We start from the raw sequence: 16,754 nt of genomic DNA on the forward strand, positions 1-16,754 counted from the left end.
CGCGGTATCCCGTATTCCCGCAGTGGCGCGCTCCTGGAGAGGGGCCTACAGGACAGAACCTCTTGGGCTGCACATGTGCATCATTCCTAGAGACATAGGGTACTGCAACTAGGGCAAATATGCACGCGCTGGATTCCCCATGCAACAACAACACTGAGAATTGGAATCCGCGTGGATCGAAACTAGATCTCGATGGCTTACCGGTGTAGATGCGAAGCCGGAGTTGCGACGCATCCAGTCATAAGTAGTCTTTTCCGTTTCTCTCGTATGCAGCCACTCGCATCCGTTTAGAGCTTTACTTCCGGATGGGTCAAATGTAAGCTGAACTACTTCTTGCGCTTCCAGTATGGGAGGCGCAACACAAGTGACGCACTCAGTCTCTGTTGGGGCCGGCGCTGGACGACGGACGAAGTAGAAGGGACCCGAAAGGAGACATATGCTGAAAGGTCTATGACACAGTTCAGCACCTAAGGCCATCACCCGGCTGCTAGTGAGCAGCCCAAAACAACACCTGGGAGTGTTCTTGGTTCATTTCTGCTTGCATCATTCGCTCTATTACTTCATCTCCGAAGTCGTCCGCCTCACACAAGAGCGGCGCGTCGGAACAGAACAAACCACGATCCATCCCTTCTCGGCAGGTCACGCAGCAGGTACTCGGAAACCGACGAAATCGATTTGGCAGGCAGTGGACCAATCCCGCTCACAACCCCCCTAGACGCACTTGTAATCGATATCACCGTCACTTCTTCGCGCGATTTGTTTACGTCAGCAGATTCACACGAACCGCCCGAAAAGCTAGCAGAGCCCCGTCAGACAGCACTACCCACGTCCGGACCGCTGGCGACAGGCTTTTCGGGTACGGTTGAAGTCTCGAGGTCGCGCTTCCCGGAGCCGGGCCGGACTGCTTGTCCCTTCCGCAGCCACTCGCCCTCCGTCGGCGCGGGGACCCGATAGCGAATCGCAGGAAGACCCCCGGTTAGCAGCTGGCCGCGGGTGAGACCGGATCGCTGACGCTTCGGGTCTTCCTACACCCGCCAGGAGGTCCGACCTACCAGGAGAGGGCACGAGAATGGTTCTTCTTCCAGGTTTCTGTCTCTCTCAGTCTCCTGATACTAAAAAAGAAAGTAGAGATGATCTCATTTGGTGGCACGTTGAAAGCATGAAACCGGCGAAGTATCTGTTGTTTGCACGCCAATCGAGTGTGCAAGCAATAGCAGGCCGCTCGTATGGCCGACGCTCTCCCTCGACCGAGGCACATACCTCCACACAACCTGAATTATCTGTCACATTTTGAGCTTCAGTTCGGACCCGTAGCAAAACCTTCCTGCACACCCGAAATGCCTGCTCCTCTGGTTCTGTCGCCCGCTTCAAACGACATTTGGATTCGGACTGCTTGTGGGCAGACGAGAGGCGAGGAGACAGACACAGCCCTAGCGTTACCAGCGGTTCATTGCTGCGAAAATGGCGTAGGGTAGAAAGGGCTTTTACTCGTGTTCTCTGGTTGGAGAGAGGGAAACAGTGTGGTCTCTCCGCAGCTGGTGTCTCTGAGCTTCCGAGTTAGCTTTCCATGCCCACGCTCCCAGACGCTGTGCTCATCGAGTAGCCGGTCCAGCTATTGAATCAAAGTATGAAACAGACAATGGCGTTCGCACACATTCGGCCACTGCTCACGACCGAATGCCTGCCCTCAGGGGAACATGGATTTTGTCGCAGGCGAGGTGGAATAACTTACATAGCTGCGTTCTGTCGCCCCATCGTCGAAAGCTGAAGGCAGAAGCTGGCTTCCAGGGACGGTACCGACGCCGAACGTGATTGTACTGCGTTTTCTCACTTGGGGTGGCTACAGTTCGGCGAAAGTAGGAGTCCACTGCTCAGCGTCGGCTTAAACCTGACCCGACACCTGGGGTGTCACCGGTGCAAACAAGCCTAAGACACACAGGGTCGTGCAGGAAACTTGACGCCTGCCCATTAATATACGAGAACGTGCGCCCCCTTGCGTGTACGTTCCTTGGAGAGTCTGGATTTCCGGTCTCTGCCAGTGGTGGTCCTGACAAGAACGTGCGTGAAGGTTCATATTGCCATGTATGAGGACTACGTTTGACATGAAGACGCTTTAGACGCGGTCTCATGTACAGATGTGCACGAGGTTGTCAAATTGAAAAGCAGTATTCACCTTATCTCAGTCAACGTTGTGTCAGTCTCATCGCGGTATCTGGGTTCTATCAGCATGGTGCGGAGACACTTCGCCAGGAATGGCTCATTCCAGTGATTGTTCCAACGACGGCACGGTACTCATGTCTTCTGTTCTGGCTGCTCATGGACAAAGCAGTCTCGGCGCTGAATTCGGGACATGCAGCCTGAACTCGTTTCTCAGTTCACAACGTAGGCGAGCGCAGCCTATATTACGGGTGTTCCGGCAAGAAATGCCATGAGCCAAAACTGAGGATCAAAATGTGACTAGCGGTCCAGGTTGTAACAAGCTGTTACCTTTACTAATGGAACAGGAGGGACTGCTACGGGTTGTGCGCCACTAGCAGTGCTCGGAAACGGTAGACAGAGTTCCTGTGCCACCTTACAAGTTCGAAAATCACCTGGTTAACTTGTTTATCGTCGGAGTGGACGCCCGGCACCCCGCATAGGCGTTTTCCCCGGGGGGTGACAAGTGGCGCTCGCGGGAGCAACCACCTTTTCCTCTTTCACGTACTGCCGCGATCATAAGGACGCATGAACACTGTCATGTGCTGACGAAACGGTGCGGTGGTCGACACGCGTGCGAGAGTGATTTGTGCTCGTAGACAGACAAGTTCTCGCTCGTGGGTTTTTATTCGTCGAGCAGACGCCCGGTAGCATGGAGAAATAGCGACGGCGACAAGCGAGATTCGCAAGCCTAGAATATATGAGCATATGTGCGGTGCCAATGAGCAGGCCAGACAACAATAGCCACCAAGCGGTTAATATCCGTACAGTGCAGCGTTGCCAAACCATGTGGTCCTTCACAGAGCGGTTGCGTTTGTCCTTTAGCAGAAAGTACGCTGGTAGCACAAAGGGGGTGCGGCCTCCCTAGACCGGACGACACGCCAAGCACAGACCTGCCTCCATTTACATGCAGATGGATGCCTCGGACGTGTGTCACTGCGCTCCCGTTGTAACGGGGGGAGAACGCGCTTTCACCCGTTGTATCGCGGTGCTGATGAGCTATTGTCTCAGAACGATGCAAAGCTGGAGACCGACGGGTGCCACGAAATCCTACAAGGAGAAGCGCTTTAACTTAACCAGCTGCCTATTCGCAGACGTTGTTTCGACGTCTATTACTGTCTGTGCAGCTGCTCTGCATACCGAATGGGTAGCTGTCTGCGCGGAACTTCGTACTGTGTGAGAAAGTAGTGTTTGTGGCGGTCCTGGACGAATTTGTATCGATGAACACTCAGTCCCTATCCCGTAGCACTGCAAAAGAAGGCCCTGATCGCTTTAAACACTTGGTGCTTTACCGCGAATGACACCGCGTAGCACGTCTTTGTTGTTATACATTGTGGTAACAACAGACACCAGACAGTAGGGTCTGCAAGGCCTTTCCTCTATTTCACCTCTGCTCTACCGCGAAACGACCCACGTCGGTTGTGCCGTCGACAAATTGGTACAAAACACTGTTGCAACCCCCCTGCGTTGCTACATAGTCTGAGGGCCCGCGACGCCTGCCCGGTTCAAGACCGTTCCCCTGAGTTCCCTCTCACTGAACGGGTCGCTTTGAAGACGACGTGCGAGCGTCGTTCAAACGAGTGTGTCCCCACTCTGTGCTCCGGAAGACTGCGATTGCGCTTCAGGGCGGAGCCAGTAGTTCGACGCAGCGGCGACAATAGTGAGGGAAAAAAAGAACGGTGTTAGGCGGGCAGCGAGTTGCTTCAGGTCTTTTTACACCATCAACACTGAGCACACCAGACACCCCACAGTTTCATTACCCTGACAGAAACAAGTATCAACAAATTATGTTCTTAGAAGAAGTAGCCCAAGATCTTGCCTCCGGTGTGCTTGCGGCGGGCCTCCTCGTGGTCCATGATGCCGTACGCAGTCGTCAGCACCAAGTGACCAAACTGACGAGAGGGCAGCAAGTTAGAGCAGAACTGCTCGATCTTGTCGACCTGCACGTCAAATCTGTGGACATAAAAAAGCAGCACGCCGGCGCCGAGAAAGTTTTCTTGCGCAAACTCGCATTCACACAATGAGAGAAACAAGCCCGATGCACAGATAACAAGATGCTACTGAATAATGGAACCACACACCCCATACGGAGAGTGAGTTAACCTGGGTCTGCACACGTGGGCATCAAAGATACTGTACGCGATAATCTCTCACATATGCTATGTATCATTCACACCCATTCACCTAGCTGATCGTCCATCGATACGTGCGGCACACCGTAGGAGTGCGCGAGACAGAGAATATCGGTCAGACAACGCGTCACAGAACCGTTCCCGGCCACTTGCATGGTTGTCTCCAAAAAGATGAAGTCCATACCTGGGGGAGATTACACCACACTTGTTGATTCTGCCGAGGAGCTCGATGACGATTTTGCCCGCTCGGTGGTCATCCACAATCTCGAAGTCGCCGATGTATCCTCTCCTCTGCATGCACTGGAGGAACTTGATGATGACCTTGGAAGAAGGCCGGATCAGGACCTGCCTGCGTCCACGCTTCTCAGCGTTGACGAGGGTCTTCAGACAATCTGCCAGAACGTTCATGCGCACCATCTGTTTCGAAGGCAACAGCAGACCACACAGACAAGACGACACACCTTGGTTCGGGAGAAACAAGCCGACTGTTGGGCGAAGATGCGGAGACTTGCTATCCTCCTTGATGATGAGACAACTGAGATGTAGGCATCAAAGAGGTACTAAACGGGGTAAACTAAAAACGTGTACGCCCAGGTGTACCGACCTAGTAAAAATACCCCCCCTGAACAACACGCTGTAGCAGAGTTGGCCTGAGGATACGGGATACGGGTCGGGAAGAGGGGGGGGGGGGCGAGAGCGAGTTCATACATCACCAGAACCGAAAAAACCCGTCACAGCGACATCCCCTTGGAAATAGCTACACTAAGTGTAGCCAGCATCACACAAGTCGCGCAACGGCGTTTGTTATGAGAAAATGCACGTCCCGGGGCGCGGCCGCATGCCGGTCCGTGTTGTCCCGACCCCCCCCCCCCCCCTTTTCCCTTTCCTCAGCAACCCCCATCCGCATCGTAGAGGCAAAAAAAAGTGGGAACACGAAAGAAATGAGGAAATTGTCGCTTCTTTCTTGATACATTGCCGGCGCAGCGCGACCAGAGACTTCTATTTTCACTCTGTGGGGAGCATGTTGGGGCCCTGTCTCTCGCGGGTACCATTTGAGAATTACGGGGGAAAACAGGCCCGAGCAACGGACAAAAAAGTTTTACGGAATTCATCGATTGAAAACATTCTCAAATCGGAGATCCTCTCGCGCAGCTTTTTCGGCATGACTTAAGGAACCCCACTACGTCTCGCGCCCGAACCAATCGGGAGGCCGTGACAGGAATGAAAACACCCGAGCGTACGAACGGAATCCGCAGTGTGCTTACCTTGGCGACACGAGAGAGGAACAACTGGAAAAGAGAAGAAGCAGATTAACAGCAGATGTGACCACCCGGTGACACAGGATAGTCCCTTTCCAGCGGCCCCTCTCCGGAACAAAAGTCTCTGTTTGGAAACAAGATCGTCGTCATCTTCCCCCGCCACCACTGCTCGCGCAGGCGACATCTCTACTCGTGCGCTGGCAATTTGCATGCGCCCCAGCGCAGCACTAGTAAAAGGGGGCCAAGAGAAAAAACGGCCGGTAGGCATAAAGATGTCTTTTCACTTTTTTCCTTCGGCCGTAAACATCACCCAAGCGGCAGCGCCTGTTATATGACAACACAGTATGTATATACAGTGGTCTTATGTGGTGGTGAGCCGCAACCCCTGGTGACGGCGGGGGTAGAGCCGGGATTAACAGGAATATATCACGTCGCCGGTTTTAACATTGATCTTCCATATAGGCAGAACACCACGACCGGAGCCACTGGCTGCCGAATAAGGATGTTTTTGCTTCCCTTCCGCTGCTTCCTGACTCTGAACCGTTACTCACACCCCCACGAACCGACTCGAGACGGCAGCCCGTTGGCGTCTTCGCACGTGCGCCACGCCACACGATTCCACGCAATGGGGAATAGCTGCACGTTGCGTTTTTCCGCCAAGTGGCACTTACACGAAGGTGTGCTTTCGTGCCAGGTGGCATACCGCCATTAATCACAGGTGTCTGATTATCTCGCAATGCCTTAATATAGACGGCCGTGGAGATAGTCCTCAAAAGTTGATATATACCCAGAGTTGGGGAGAGCTGTGGAGCTCGCGCTTGCCCAAAAGAGGATGACCCACAACTATATACCATCCTTGCAAAAACGTGCTTGCCAAGGGACGTGCAACTGCAGCCGGAGGCGCAGAGAGCTTTCTGTTCTAGGCGTATATGAGGTCTCGAGCTATGTGACTATGAAAATCCGCTGGTAAGATATGTTGAACACAAACACGGTTATGCGCGATTACCATGCGCGAGCTAACGAAGTACGGCAACCGAAATTCTAGGTCTGCGTAGCAGGGCGTTTGATGTGGGTAACGAAAGAGCCCCGCATAATGATATTGCACGTCGAAATCTATACTTATGAAGGAGAGCGCGACATCACATGCCCTTTCGCTGCAGTACTTTTCTCTTTGGATGCCTGAAACACTGACCCGGCCAATCGTTTTGTGATACGCTTTTCTCAGATGCGCATGTATCTTTTTCTTATAGCTCCAAACAGATGCTCACTGCTTCCTTTACAATGCGTAGTGTTCTTCGTTCCAACATCACTCATGCTGAAACCTGGTGGTTCTGGGTATTGAGCTGCTGGAGTGTCGCTGCTGACTTGCCCCGGAGAGAGAAAGCCCCCAGTCAAAACCATCCCCAGTACGTAGCTTTCCTTTCTAAACGGACTTATTCCTTCCCCCGGGGAGAGGGCGAGGGACACGAGGAGGCTCAGGGTTAGTGCGGCGTGCTCGCAGAGGTGTCACTTCACGTTGCCGTCTATGCACGTACGCTCAAATGGGAACAGTTTGTACTGTTCGTTATCATCAATACTGAGTAAACAACTGCTGCTTAGTATGTAACGATAGCAACCACACAGCTACAAAAAGTTGCCCGCCGCGCAGACACAACGGGAAATACATCCGCGCGGCAACGGTCTTTCCGCTGCTGTAACTGTACACAGGGGACAAGACCAAGAGCGGTCACATTTACAGACATATGAGGGTGTTATTTTACACAGCCTAACGTACACATATCACCGCCGACAACCTGCAGAAGTTACGGGAAGTAATTTCGCTTCTTTCCTTCAGCCGCCGCACATGTCTCTTTGCGTCTATAGAAACGTACAATCCAGCCTGAAAAACAATCCATGCTATGCCTGGTACTGCAGAAAAATCTGCACGGCGACATGAGATGCTTGGATACAGGTCCTTTCCGTGAGTGATCCTCCTTTCCGTATCTTCGTGTTTATGCTGATCCATTCTGCTTCTTCATCAACACTTTCACAGCCTCAGCGATACGCTGCACGCCGGTCTCAATGTCGTCCTCGCTGTAGTACGAGAACGAAAGGCGAATGTAGTCATCGAATCCCTGAGGCAACGAAAGATCATCGTAACGCGCAGTCCACAAGGATGTACAAAGATGTTCGGTGGGTGAGTCTAAATTCGACAGACTAAGGGCTCGGCCTACACATCACCTTTCAATAAGACTTCACAGATAACCCCACACCATCGTGTCCACAGGCACCTGAAAAGGAACATGCAGCCTCGCAGAGATGTGTGGATTGATGCCTACACCGTAAAGCGCGATTAACAAGGAAAGATTGCGGGGCTTACCTTTCCGAACGTTGTCCCAGGAAGGAAAGAGACCTTGTGGTTCTTGTTTGCTTCTTCCAGCAAATCCAACGACATGATTCCCTATCGTAGTAATGACAAGGCCGCAGAAATCACGAATCTTGAATACAGATTTCGTCAACGCGCGAATATCACCAGTCCATTACGAAACAGCGAAGAAGTCAGCTCCCAACACAGAGGAGGAACAACGTGAACATTTATTTATTGCGTATTGAGTACGTCACTCTGCCACGTCAACCACGCAACCACACCTACAGACGACGAGATTCTAAGCACTGCGTCCCGCGCCCCCCCCCCCCCCCCCCCCCCCCGCGACCGTCTACGCCACATGCAAATCACCCCATCGCCGTCAACTGAGCTCGTGGACCTGCGGCGCTCGTGCATCTGCACACTGGGTAGCACTTCATGTTTACGCACAAATCTAAGACTTCACTCAGAGTGGATGAAAATGTCCAATTTCTAGCCACACTTGGAACGTACCGGCGGGAGCTTGACAATCAGGAAATAGCCGCCAATAGGCTCCTCGAACGTCGCTTCCGTCGGCATGTATTTGGAAAGCGATGCCTGCAAAAGGCACGACACGTGAGTCGCTAGGAAGACAACTGGAACTTCTGCGACTGCCCACCTCCTCCCACGTGCCAAGTTCTGATGAAGGTGGGTACGGCTCGTATCAGACAAGAAGTCCCTCTAGACACACAGACACTTGTTCGTTCGCTGTCTGGGGCTGACTGCGCTAGTAGACGCCTAGATGAATATGCGTGCACCCCGTGCACACGGCCGCACAGACGTCAAGAAAACGAATGCATATGCCTAGCCTCAGGAATTGCCCGCGCGTTTGCATACGCCACTAGCAGCCCTCTTCCGGACCTTGAGTCTGTCGCATCTCTTAAAGAGAGCGCGGCGGGTGGCGACGACGTTGTCCTGGAGAATACCCAGGTCAATGGCCTTCTGGACGACACCGCAGATGATGGGGTTGAGGCACTGCAGAGGCGACCAGGCAGTCCAGGAGAGCCGGAATATGAGACGAAGAAGATAACTCGGAGGCAAGTCTGCCCGCAGAAATATTTGCGACTCCCGCGCTGTCTCCGAACGTTCCCTCTCCCCACTCATCGCCTGCGCCTGCCATGAGCACAGGCTCCTGGTGGCTGCTCTCGAGTGCTCCCGCGCACTTGTCCGCGTATGATTCTGTACGCGCAGACGTGGGGCCTGCATATCCACGCCCCTGCCTAGCCCTGCCTGCGACTACGGCGTCACGTTTCTGCTGCTGAAGCGCAGTGCAGAGTCTGTCAAGAGCTTGCAAACCTTGCGCACGCGACTTACACCTCCAGACTCGATGAGACCGCACATAAGGAGACGCTTCAACAGCGACGGGTGAGCCTGAACAGAGCGGAGAGCACCCACCCCCCGAGGCAGTGTTCACTCGCACGTGGAGATTTAGTCGCGCACCTGCACCGACCCCTCCCCCCGCATATCAGTTCAGACGCCTGCGCGTCCTCAAAAAGCTTGCGAATGCACTGCTCCCGCACTGCAACTGCTCTACACATATAAATATGTAGCCACGACTGCCTGCAACTTCGCTTTACCAAGAAGCTGCTACGCGCACGCGGCGTCACCCCGCCGAGGAAGCAGAGCCGAGGCGGGGGGCCAGAAAACACACCTGAAGCCATCCGAGGCGGAGAGCCGGAGCGAGGATTTTGCTGAAGGACCCGATGGAGATGACGCAGTGCTCCTCTTTGTGGTCGAACGCCGCGAAGGGCGGCGGCACGTCGACGCCTGCAGACGGACGCAAACCGAAAAAAAACTTCCAGTTCCCGGGCAAGACGACAAAAAGAAGGCACTTGCAATCGCTGAAGTCCCGCCTAGCGACACAGGGCTACGGCATCCAGTGAAGGCACCTGCGATCCTTACCCTCGAAGCAGAGCAGTTGGTACACCTCGTCCGCAACAATTTTGAAGTTGTGCTTGACCGCCAGCTCCACAATCTTCTTTCTCTTCTCCTGCAGGCATCACCAGACACCCCTAGACTCGCCGTTCTGCAAACTCGGCAGTCGGATTTGTTATACGCTGAGGCAGCACCGTGCAGTCTAACGTCAAGAAGGCGCCTACCAAAGTGAACGTCATGATATTCGTACAGCTTCACGTTGGTTTTTCTAGTATACGCTACATACCACTACACTTAATGCACTTAACACGACAGTTATGAAAGTACAAGAGAACTTGGATCCGGTAAACAAGGACCTTCAAGATCTACACCTGTACTAGTCCCCCTCTCCTCGCGCGCCCTCGGCACTCTAAAAAAACGCTCCACGTCTTCGCGTTCACGCTTTGCGGACCCCGCGCGCCCCTGTCGCCCACTACAGCACAGCGAGCGAATCCGCAAGCACTCGGGAGCGTCACTGCACACCTGAATGTAGTTACCCGTCTCTCTCTGCAGACACGCACACTCGCGGCGAGCTACCGCACGCGAGGAATAGATAATAAAGAAATGGCAAGTGGTTAAAGAGTCTGGGCGCCGCCCGCGATGGCAGAGACAACGCTCGAGAGAGGAGGCGAGTATTACGCACCACTGAAGTCGTACGCCCTGTGGGGTTGTGCGCCACGGGGATGGTGTAGAAGAACTTGGGCTTGTGCTTGAGAAGCATTTCCTCGAAGGCCTGCAGCGCGCATACACCCGATATTCTACCCGCAGAAGCGAAGCTCGCACGAAGGGGGTAGGAGGGAAGGGAGGGGGGGGGAGGGGGGCAGAGCACCAGACGACCGGCAGTGTGGCTTCGTATTCAGACGCGTGTTCATCGGACACCCACTCCGCGCAAGGAGTCCACTTCAGGTGCGTATCCGCAGAGATCACACGGAAGACATTTCGTCAGAAAGCCATCCGACCCCTTCTATCACGGCCGTGGGAGCCTCCTCACTGCGCTGAAGTGCTGCTTCCGCGCACGACTACGCCCTTCTGCATTCTTCTCCCCCCAAAACACGAAAGAGCCTCCACATATCGAGCCCATGCATCTCTGTGTAACGTATATGTACTGCGTACACAGAACTGGTAGCGACTGCTGCCAAAAGGACGTGAAGCAGCCTTCGTAGCGCCGTTCCTCGCAAGGCAGTCGGCACGCACCTCGATGTTGACGCCGTCTTTGTCCATCGGGATCTCGACAGGCTTGAGCCCAAAGTCCCGAAAGGTCGGATAGGCGAGAAAGTACGTGGGGTTCTCCGTGAAGACGACGTCCCCCGCTTGAGTGTAGACTCTGGAGAGCGCAGACGCAGCGCCATAGGTGCAAGCAGAGTGAAGTGCACGGCGAGGTCGCCGAGTCCATCCAGAGAGAGGCACAGACGCGCAGAAGCGCCTAGGAAGTCCAGGGGGGAGGTCAGTCAGCCAAGTCCGAACGACAATGCTTTGTCGACTCGAAACGTGCAAAAAGGGCGCGCAGAGGTCAAACAGAGGGGACGCGGAGCCCAAACTGGCGCGAACGGCGAGGGAACGCAGGCGTAGCGAGGAAAAGCAGGACGATGGAAACGAGGAATGACAGCACACAAAGGCAGACTACAGGGGGCAAGGTGGGGACCACAGGAGCCACGTTGCCGCTAGCAGGAGCGCTAGGAACGCGGGGTGGTCACCGGAGGCTGAATGCAAACCAATTGCCTCAGCGTGCGGGCAACTGGAAAACCTTTCTGGTAGCGGTGTAACCTCGAAGGAGGAGCCTTACTTGCAGACGAGATCCAGTCCCCCAGCAGATCCGTTGACCGCCATGAGATGGTCAGGGTCCACGGGAAAGCCGTACTCCTGCACAAAAGACAGTTCGGAGATAGATAGAGAGGCTCCACAAAGCCCTCGAGAGAAGACGCACAGAGCCCGTGAAAACGTACGAACACCAGGGGAGCCAACTGCGACGAAGAGACCTGAAGAACCGCGTAGCCGCCGAGGCCCAAAGTTGCGGGCACGAAAAGTGAGAAGACAAAATACCATGTGAAGCAGGTATGCCCCAGAAGAGGCTGGAAAGTCTGCCTGGGATACCTGCTGGCGCCAGATGGCAAGAACTGGGATAGGAACCTCGCGGCATTCACTCTTTTCGGTCCGTTGCCTCCTTTGCCTTCAGTCTACCTCGAAAACGCTAGGCGAAGCAGGAACTTCCCAAGAGCCATCTGCGAGTTTCACTCGACTGATTGCGCTGTTCGCGACTCGCTACGGCCTGCCATATCCCTCCTTGTAACGAGCTGTCTCTTGGCCCTCTTCAGGACCCCCCTTTTGGACTATATATATATAAAACGTATATATATATAACTTATATATATAACTTTTATATATATATATATATATATATATATAACTATACAGAGTCCCATGCGGAGTAACCTTTACGTCCGCCCCTCGCACGCCTTCTCTTTGCCTGCTTCCCAAAAACGGCCTTCGAAGGCACAAGCCGACTGCCTGTGTGTCTGCTGCCTTGGCTTTCGGGTGCTCACCGAACTCAGGTAGCCCGCGAGACTCTCGCGGAACTGAAGGAATCCCTCCGGGACGCCATACATGAAGAACTCCGGGTCGTTTTCAGCCATTTTTGCGGCTGTCGCCTTGCGCAAGCCTTCAATGGGAAGCTCCTCCGGCGACGGGTAGCCGAGACGGAGGTTCACTTGCTCGCTGGCGGGGGGCCTTTTGTCTGCATGTATCTGATTTTCTTTGGTGGCGGGCCGTCGACGGCCTTGGAAGTTCCGTTGGCGTGGTCGCCTGCCATTTTGAGCTACTTCGACGGACTCGAAGGGCAACAAGCAAGAAATGCAGCGCGTAAAATCCGGAATGCAGCGAACCGGAATGCAGCGAACTCGAGGAAGGCGACGACGGGGTGTCTCGCGCGTTCGAAGAGGCAACGAGCGGAAGGCGGAAAAGGAAGATTGGACGAGAGAAACTACGCGAGAGCCATAGACCAACCCGACGGAGGCACACGGGGGTGGTACCAAGAGACAAGACGCACAGCGGCGAGAGCGAGGCCTGCACAGAGCTGTCGCAGTTGCGCTAGCAGCGGAGAAGGCGCGAGACCCACACAACAGCGGAGCGCCAAGGAGAGCTCCGGGACGCGCTTTGGAGAAAGAGAAATACGCAGGAAGAGGCGCCGTGTAGAGCGCAAGCTTCCTCGGAAAATGCCTGCGAAAAACGGCAGCGCGCCTCGCTGTCTAGGGGCTGCAAAAACACACGACTGGGGGGAGCCGTGAGAGACTGGGAAGAGACTAACCCCCCCCTCAGCGGTTGCGAACTAGAGAGAGCCGCGCACGTGGTTTGGGCGACACGCGCGCCCGAAGCTTTCGGCGCCGTTTTGCTGACGAGAAAAGGGTTAGAAACAACGTCCAAGCTTGTATAAAAAGATGGAAAGCTCGGGTTTGCTTTTTCGGGCATCTTCCGCTTCGCTGCCCCAAGCCGAGGACATGCTGTGGATACCAGGAAACGTCCACTCCATGGTTTCCACGCATCCCGGCTTTTTCGACTCGCTATCCGCCGAACTCTGCGGATCAAAAGAAGCTTGATTATGCGCCTGCTCCACTTGCGGCCAGCCCACGAAATCTCAACCACTGGCGCGACCGCGCTGCGTCCTGTTCCGCCTTCTGCCGCGTAGGTTTCGATATAACGAGAGAGAAGCAGAGCGGGGCTCTTCTATAAGAAACAACACTGCAAGGCACAGTTGCTTCCTGGAGCGAAATTGTGCGCCTTCACTTCGAGAGAACAAGGCTCGACACGCTACAGAAAAACCTAGAGGCAGGGACTTAGATGAGCATCGACCAGAGGGCGCGTGTGTGCAGTTACAAGAACGCCAGAGGAGGTGAAACGAAAGAAACGAGAGCAGGGGAAATACAGCGAGGAGTAGACGCTGTCGCTGAAGTTTAGGAGAGAGGCGGGACAGGAATCGTGACAGCAGGTACCGGAGGTCTGCAGCGCAAAATGTAGATGCTTGCAGACGCCCGCAAAGAGTTACGGACGAACCAGGGAGATGCAGGTATCCTACGTTGTCGGGAGGCAGCATTCCTCCCCGACTCTTTCCGACAGAATGTTGTTGTCTGCCCTACCTAGCTACGCAAGGGGTAACAACTCTCGCCCTCTTCTGTACAGGCTCTTCTGAGGAGAAATGAGTCCTCTGTTCTATTTAGGCTGAGGACGTGGGCGAGCGTAGAAGAACCTTTCACATAAGCTGTTCCGAGGGTACATGTACTCATTATGTAAACGCCACTGCTGACTGCTCGACCTTGAGCCGCAGACGACCTGTTATCCTGTCACCACACAGAAGCAGCTTGGATTCAGTGAGATACCCGACAGGGAACGCACTTCGATTGGTGCGCAAAACCAAAAGCTATAGCATTGGTACTTCCCTATTTTGTTTGGAGCAGAAGTGACGACAGCATGAAGCGTACAGACTACTATTCGGGTGTCTCAAAATCAGACGCATCACTCAGTGTACCGTCTGCTGACGTTTAGGCTGAGTGCGCCTCCGTCAGACTCTTTTCGTCGCTCCTCAAGATCCACACCACTCACAATGGCTTCCAGTAGCCTCCGATGCAAGTGGAGGTACGCTCGATCTGCGCGGCGGTGCCTGCTCGTGGAACACATTTTGGCAGTCTTAGATTGCCACATCAGCCAACGTGTAGAGACAGAGAGAGTTGCGAAGCGCCCTCCTTCGTGGTGTGAAAGTCATGGTATGTGCTCTGATGGAAAAAGAACGAATCCTGTGTGTATGGCTGTCATGTGCATGTTCTACAGCCTCCACGTGACACTCCGTTGATGAGTGTCGCGTGTTCCACTGCGCCAGTGCGTACTCGGAATGGGTGAAAATACCACTGGGTAAAAAGATAACCGCAGCGCAAAACGGTAGAGCCACGACCACGCGGAGTTTACTAAAACAGCCTCACATATATGTTGTGCGTGTCCGTGCGTAGACCTACAGTTGCATATATATGTCCACTTTTGCGTATCTGTACCTTTCGCGAACTACAGCACTTCAAGCTGGGGTGAACTCCGTTCAGGCCTGTTCCCTCTACTCTGTGGACGCGGGCGCCGTAGAACTAGATTCACCTTCCGCGACTTGCCCGTGAAGTGTGATTGTCAGGGTACGTGCCGGAGTCGTCCTACGTTCTCTTTGAGCCCTGCACCACGGCTAAATCCGTATCCTCTCCTTTCTACGCACGGAAAACAGCTTTTCATGTTCTTGCTCAGCTGCGCTTCCACTGCGCAGATCGCGCCACAGTCAACGGACTCGGGGCGAGCCGATGACTTGGCGGTTAGAGCCGCTGTGTCTCTCATCTCTCGAGGGCAAGACAACGCGACACAGCCGCGGCACCGCAGCAGTCTCGATTGCTTCCAAATAATGCCGGCACTCTCCGTGGCTAGAAGCTTTTTATTTGTAGTCCTCTTTTTCTGTTGAGACACTGTGCAAGTGAGCTGCCGCTCCGGTCGTACTTCGTGCTCGGGCGGGGGAACGACCAGACATGCCACGACTTCTTGGCCCTTGCTGTCTCTCGCTTTTATTTTTTTTACTACACTCTGAGTCGACGTACGCCACTGCTAGAAGGCCGACTTTTGCTTTAATTCCGGTTAACAGGCGCTCACGAAGCCGGGCCTGGATCTGCTCAGCGGCAAGCGCCACGCGACCTAGTTCTCGGCACAGCGATGAGAAGACGCACGCTGCAGCTCGCTCATACGGACGTCGAAGATTTGACGCTCTTTGTTCCATTTCCCTCTGCCTTCTTCCTTGCTTAGACTTCCATTTTGCGTGTGCATGCGTGCTGTGGAACTATGCTTTCGGGCTTGGAGGAATTTCATCTCTTTGTGGCTATTTCTCGACACGGGAGGCAGTTCTCTCAAGCGTCGCTGACTGGAGGGCAGCGTACGCTTTTTAAGTTCGGCCGGTGCCGTCCGTGGTTCACCCCGTGTAGTGTTTAGCTTCTTTAACTTTCCTTGTGTTCTGCGAGATCCATGTCTCTGGTTCGCCAGTGCTTGGATGCCGGCGAGCTATTTCCGTGCTATTTTGTTGCTGCAGCCCTCCCGTCAGCCGAGCCTGTGAAGCTCCTGCATTACACAGCCCGATCAACGCGAGTTCCTTGTGGCAGATTCGAGCTGTCCTCTCGTGTCTGCAGCTGTACGCAAGGAGTATGGACTCGTGTATCCGCCGCTCGCGCTAGGTGATTGCACGAATCCAAGAACTTCGCTCTGCCCTCAGACTCACACCCAGTCCCTCCTGTATCGCTTCTCGTACCTACACATGTGAGTTCTTGTCTGCAAACGCCTCTTGCTAGTCGTACGTCTCCTAATTTCGTGCTCACACGCGATTTCGCGCCCAGAATCACACACAAAAACACGTATGGACATGTTAATCGACGCGCATACGGGGCTATGCGCTAGATGTGTAAATGTGCTGGCGGAGCGGAGAATTGCTCAAATCGAATAAACACACACACATTTCAGAGGAGAAGCCTCTGTATTCTCTCTGCAGAAGCGCTGCCCAGCCCGCGGGTTCAAGAATTTCGGGCTTTTTTTAGGGAGGACCCTGGCGGAACAGGTCTTCCGGTCTCTTCGCAAAGGAGACCGAATCACAGGCAGCCTGCTGGAAAAGAATCTTGTTTTTCTCAGCTTCCCACTGGGAAGAGAAAATGGGGGGAGTACACGACGCTTTTTCGAGCCGAGAGGAGTTCCGTGCCCCAGGTGGATCGCCAGAGGCTTTCCGCCGGTTTTTCCGAGCGAGATGATGTGACCGTAGTAAACCTCCTTCAAGGCGGCAAGGGGTAGCCGAAACGCAAGTCTTTGCGGGTCTCCTGACCA

At 54.2% G+C, this 16,754-nt stretch overlaps 2 protein-coding genes across 2 annotated transcripts; both read right to left on the reverse strand.

Moving 5' to 3' along the window:
- Positions 1 to 3,989: 3,989 nt before the first annotated feature.
- On the reverse strand, positions 3,990 to 4,745 carry BESB_054620 (ribosomal protein RPS15A; the record flags this gene model as incomplete). Its single annotated transcript, XM_029363897.1, has 2 exons — positions 3,990 to 4,149; positions 4,513 to 4,745. The coding sequence occupies 2 exons, from the start codon at positions 4,743 to 4,745 to the stop codon at positions 3,990 to 3,992; spliced, it is 393 nt and encodes a 130-aa protein (XP_029219820.1).
- Positions 4,746 to 7,578: 2,833 nt separating this feature from the next.
- BESB_054630 (putative aminotransferase) lies at positions 7,579 to 12,514 on the reverse strand (the record flags this gene model as incomplete). Its single annotated transcript, XM_029363898.1, has 11 exons — positions 7,579 to 7,701; positions 7,947 to 8,027; positions 8,445 to 8,528; positions 8,832 to 8,945; positions 9,285 to 9,341; positions 9,622 to 9,737; positions 9,873 to 9,960; positions 10,528 to 10,617; positions 11,079 to 11,208; positions 11,668 to 11,744; positions 12,425 to 12,514. 11 exons carry the CDS (start codon positions 12,512 to 12,514, stop codon positions 7,579 to 7,581), a joined length of 1,050 nt encoding a protein of 349 aa, XP_029219821.1.
- Positions 12,515 to 16,754: the final 4,240 nt, after the last annotated feature.

The sequence above is a fragment of the Besnoitia besnoiti genome, chromosome IV (assembly GCF_002563875.1).
Source record: "Besnoitia besnoiti strain Bb-Ger1 chromosome IV, whole genome shotgun sequence".
Classification (NCBI taxonomy): domain Eukaryota; phylum Apicomplexa; class Conoidasida; order Eucoccidiorida; family Sarcocystidae; genus Besnoitia; species Besnoitia besnoiti.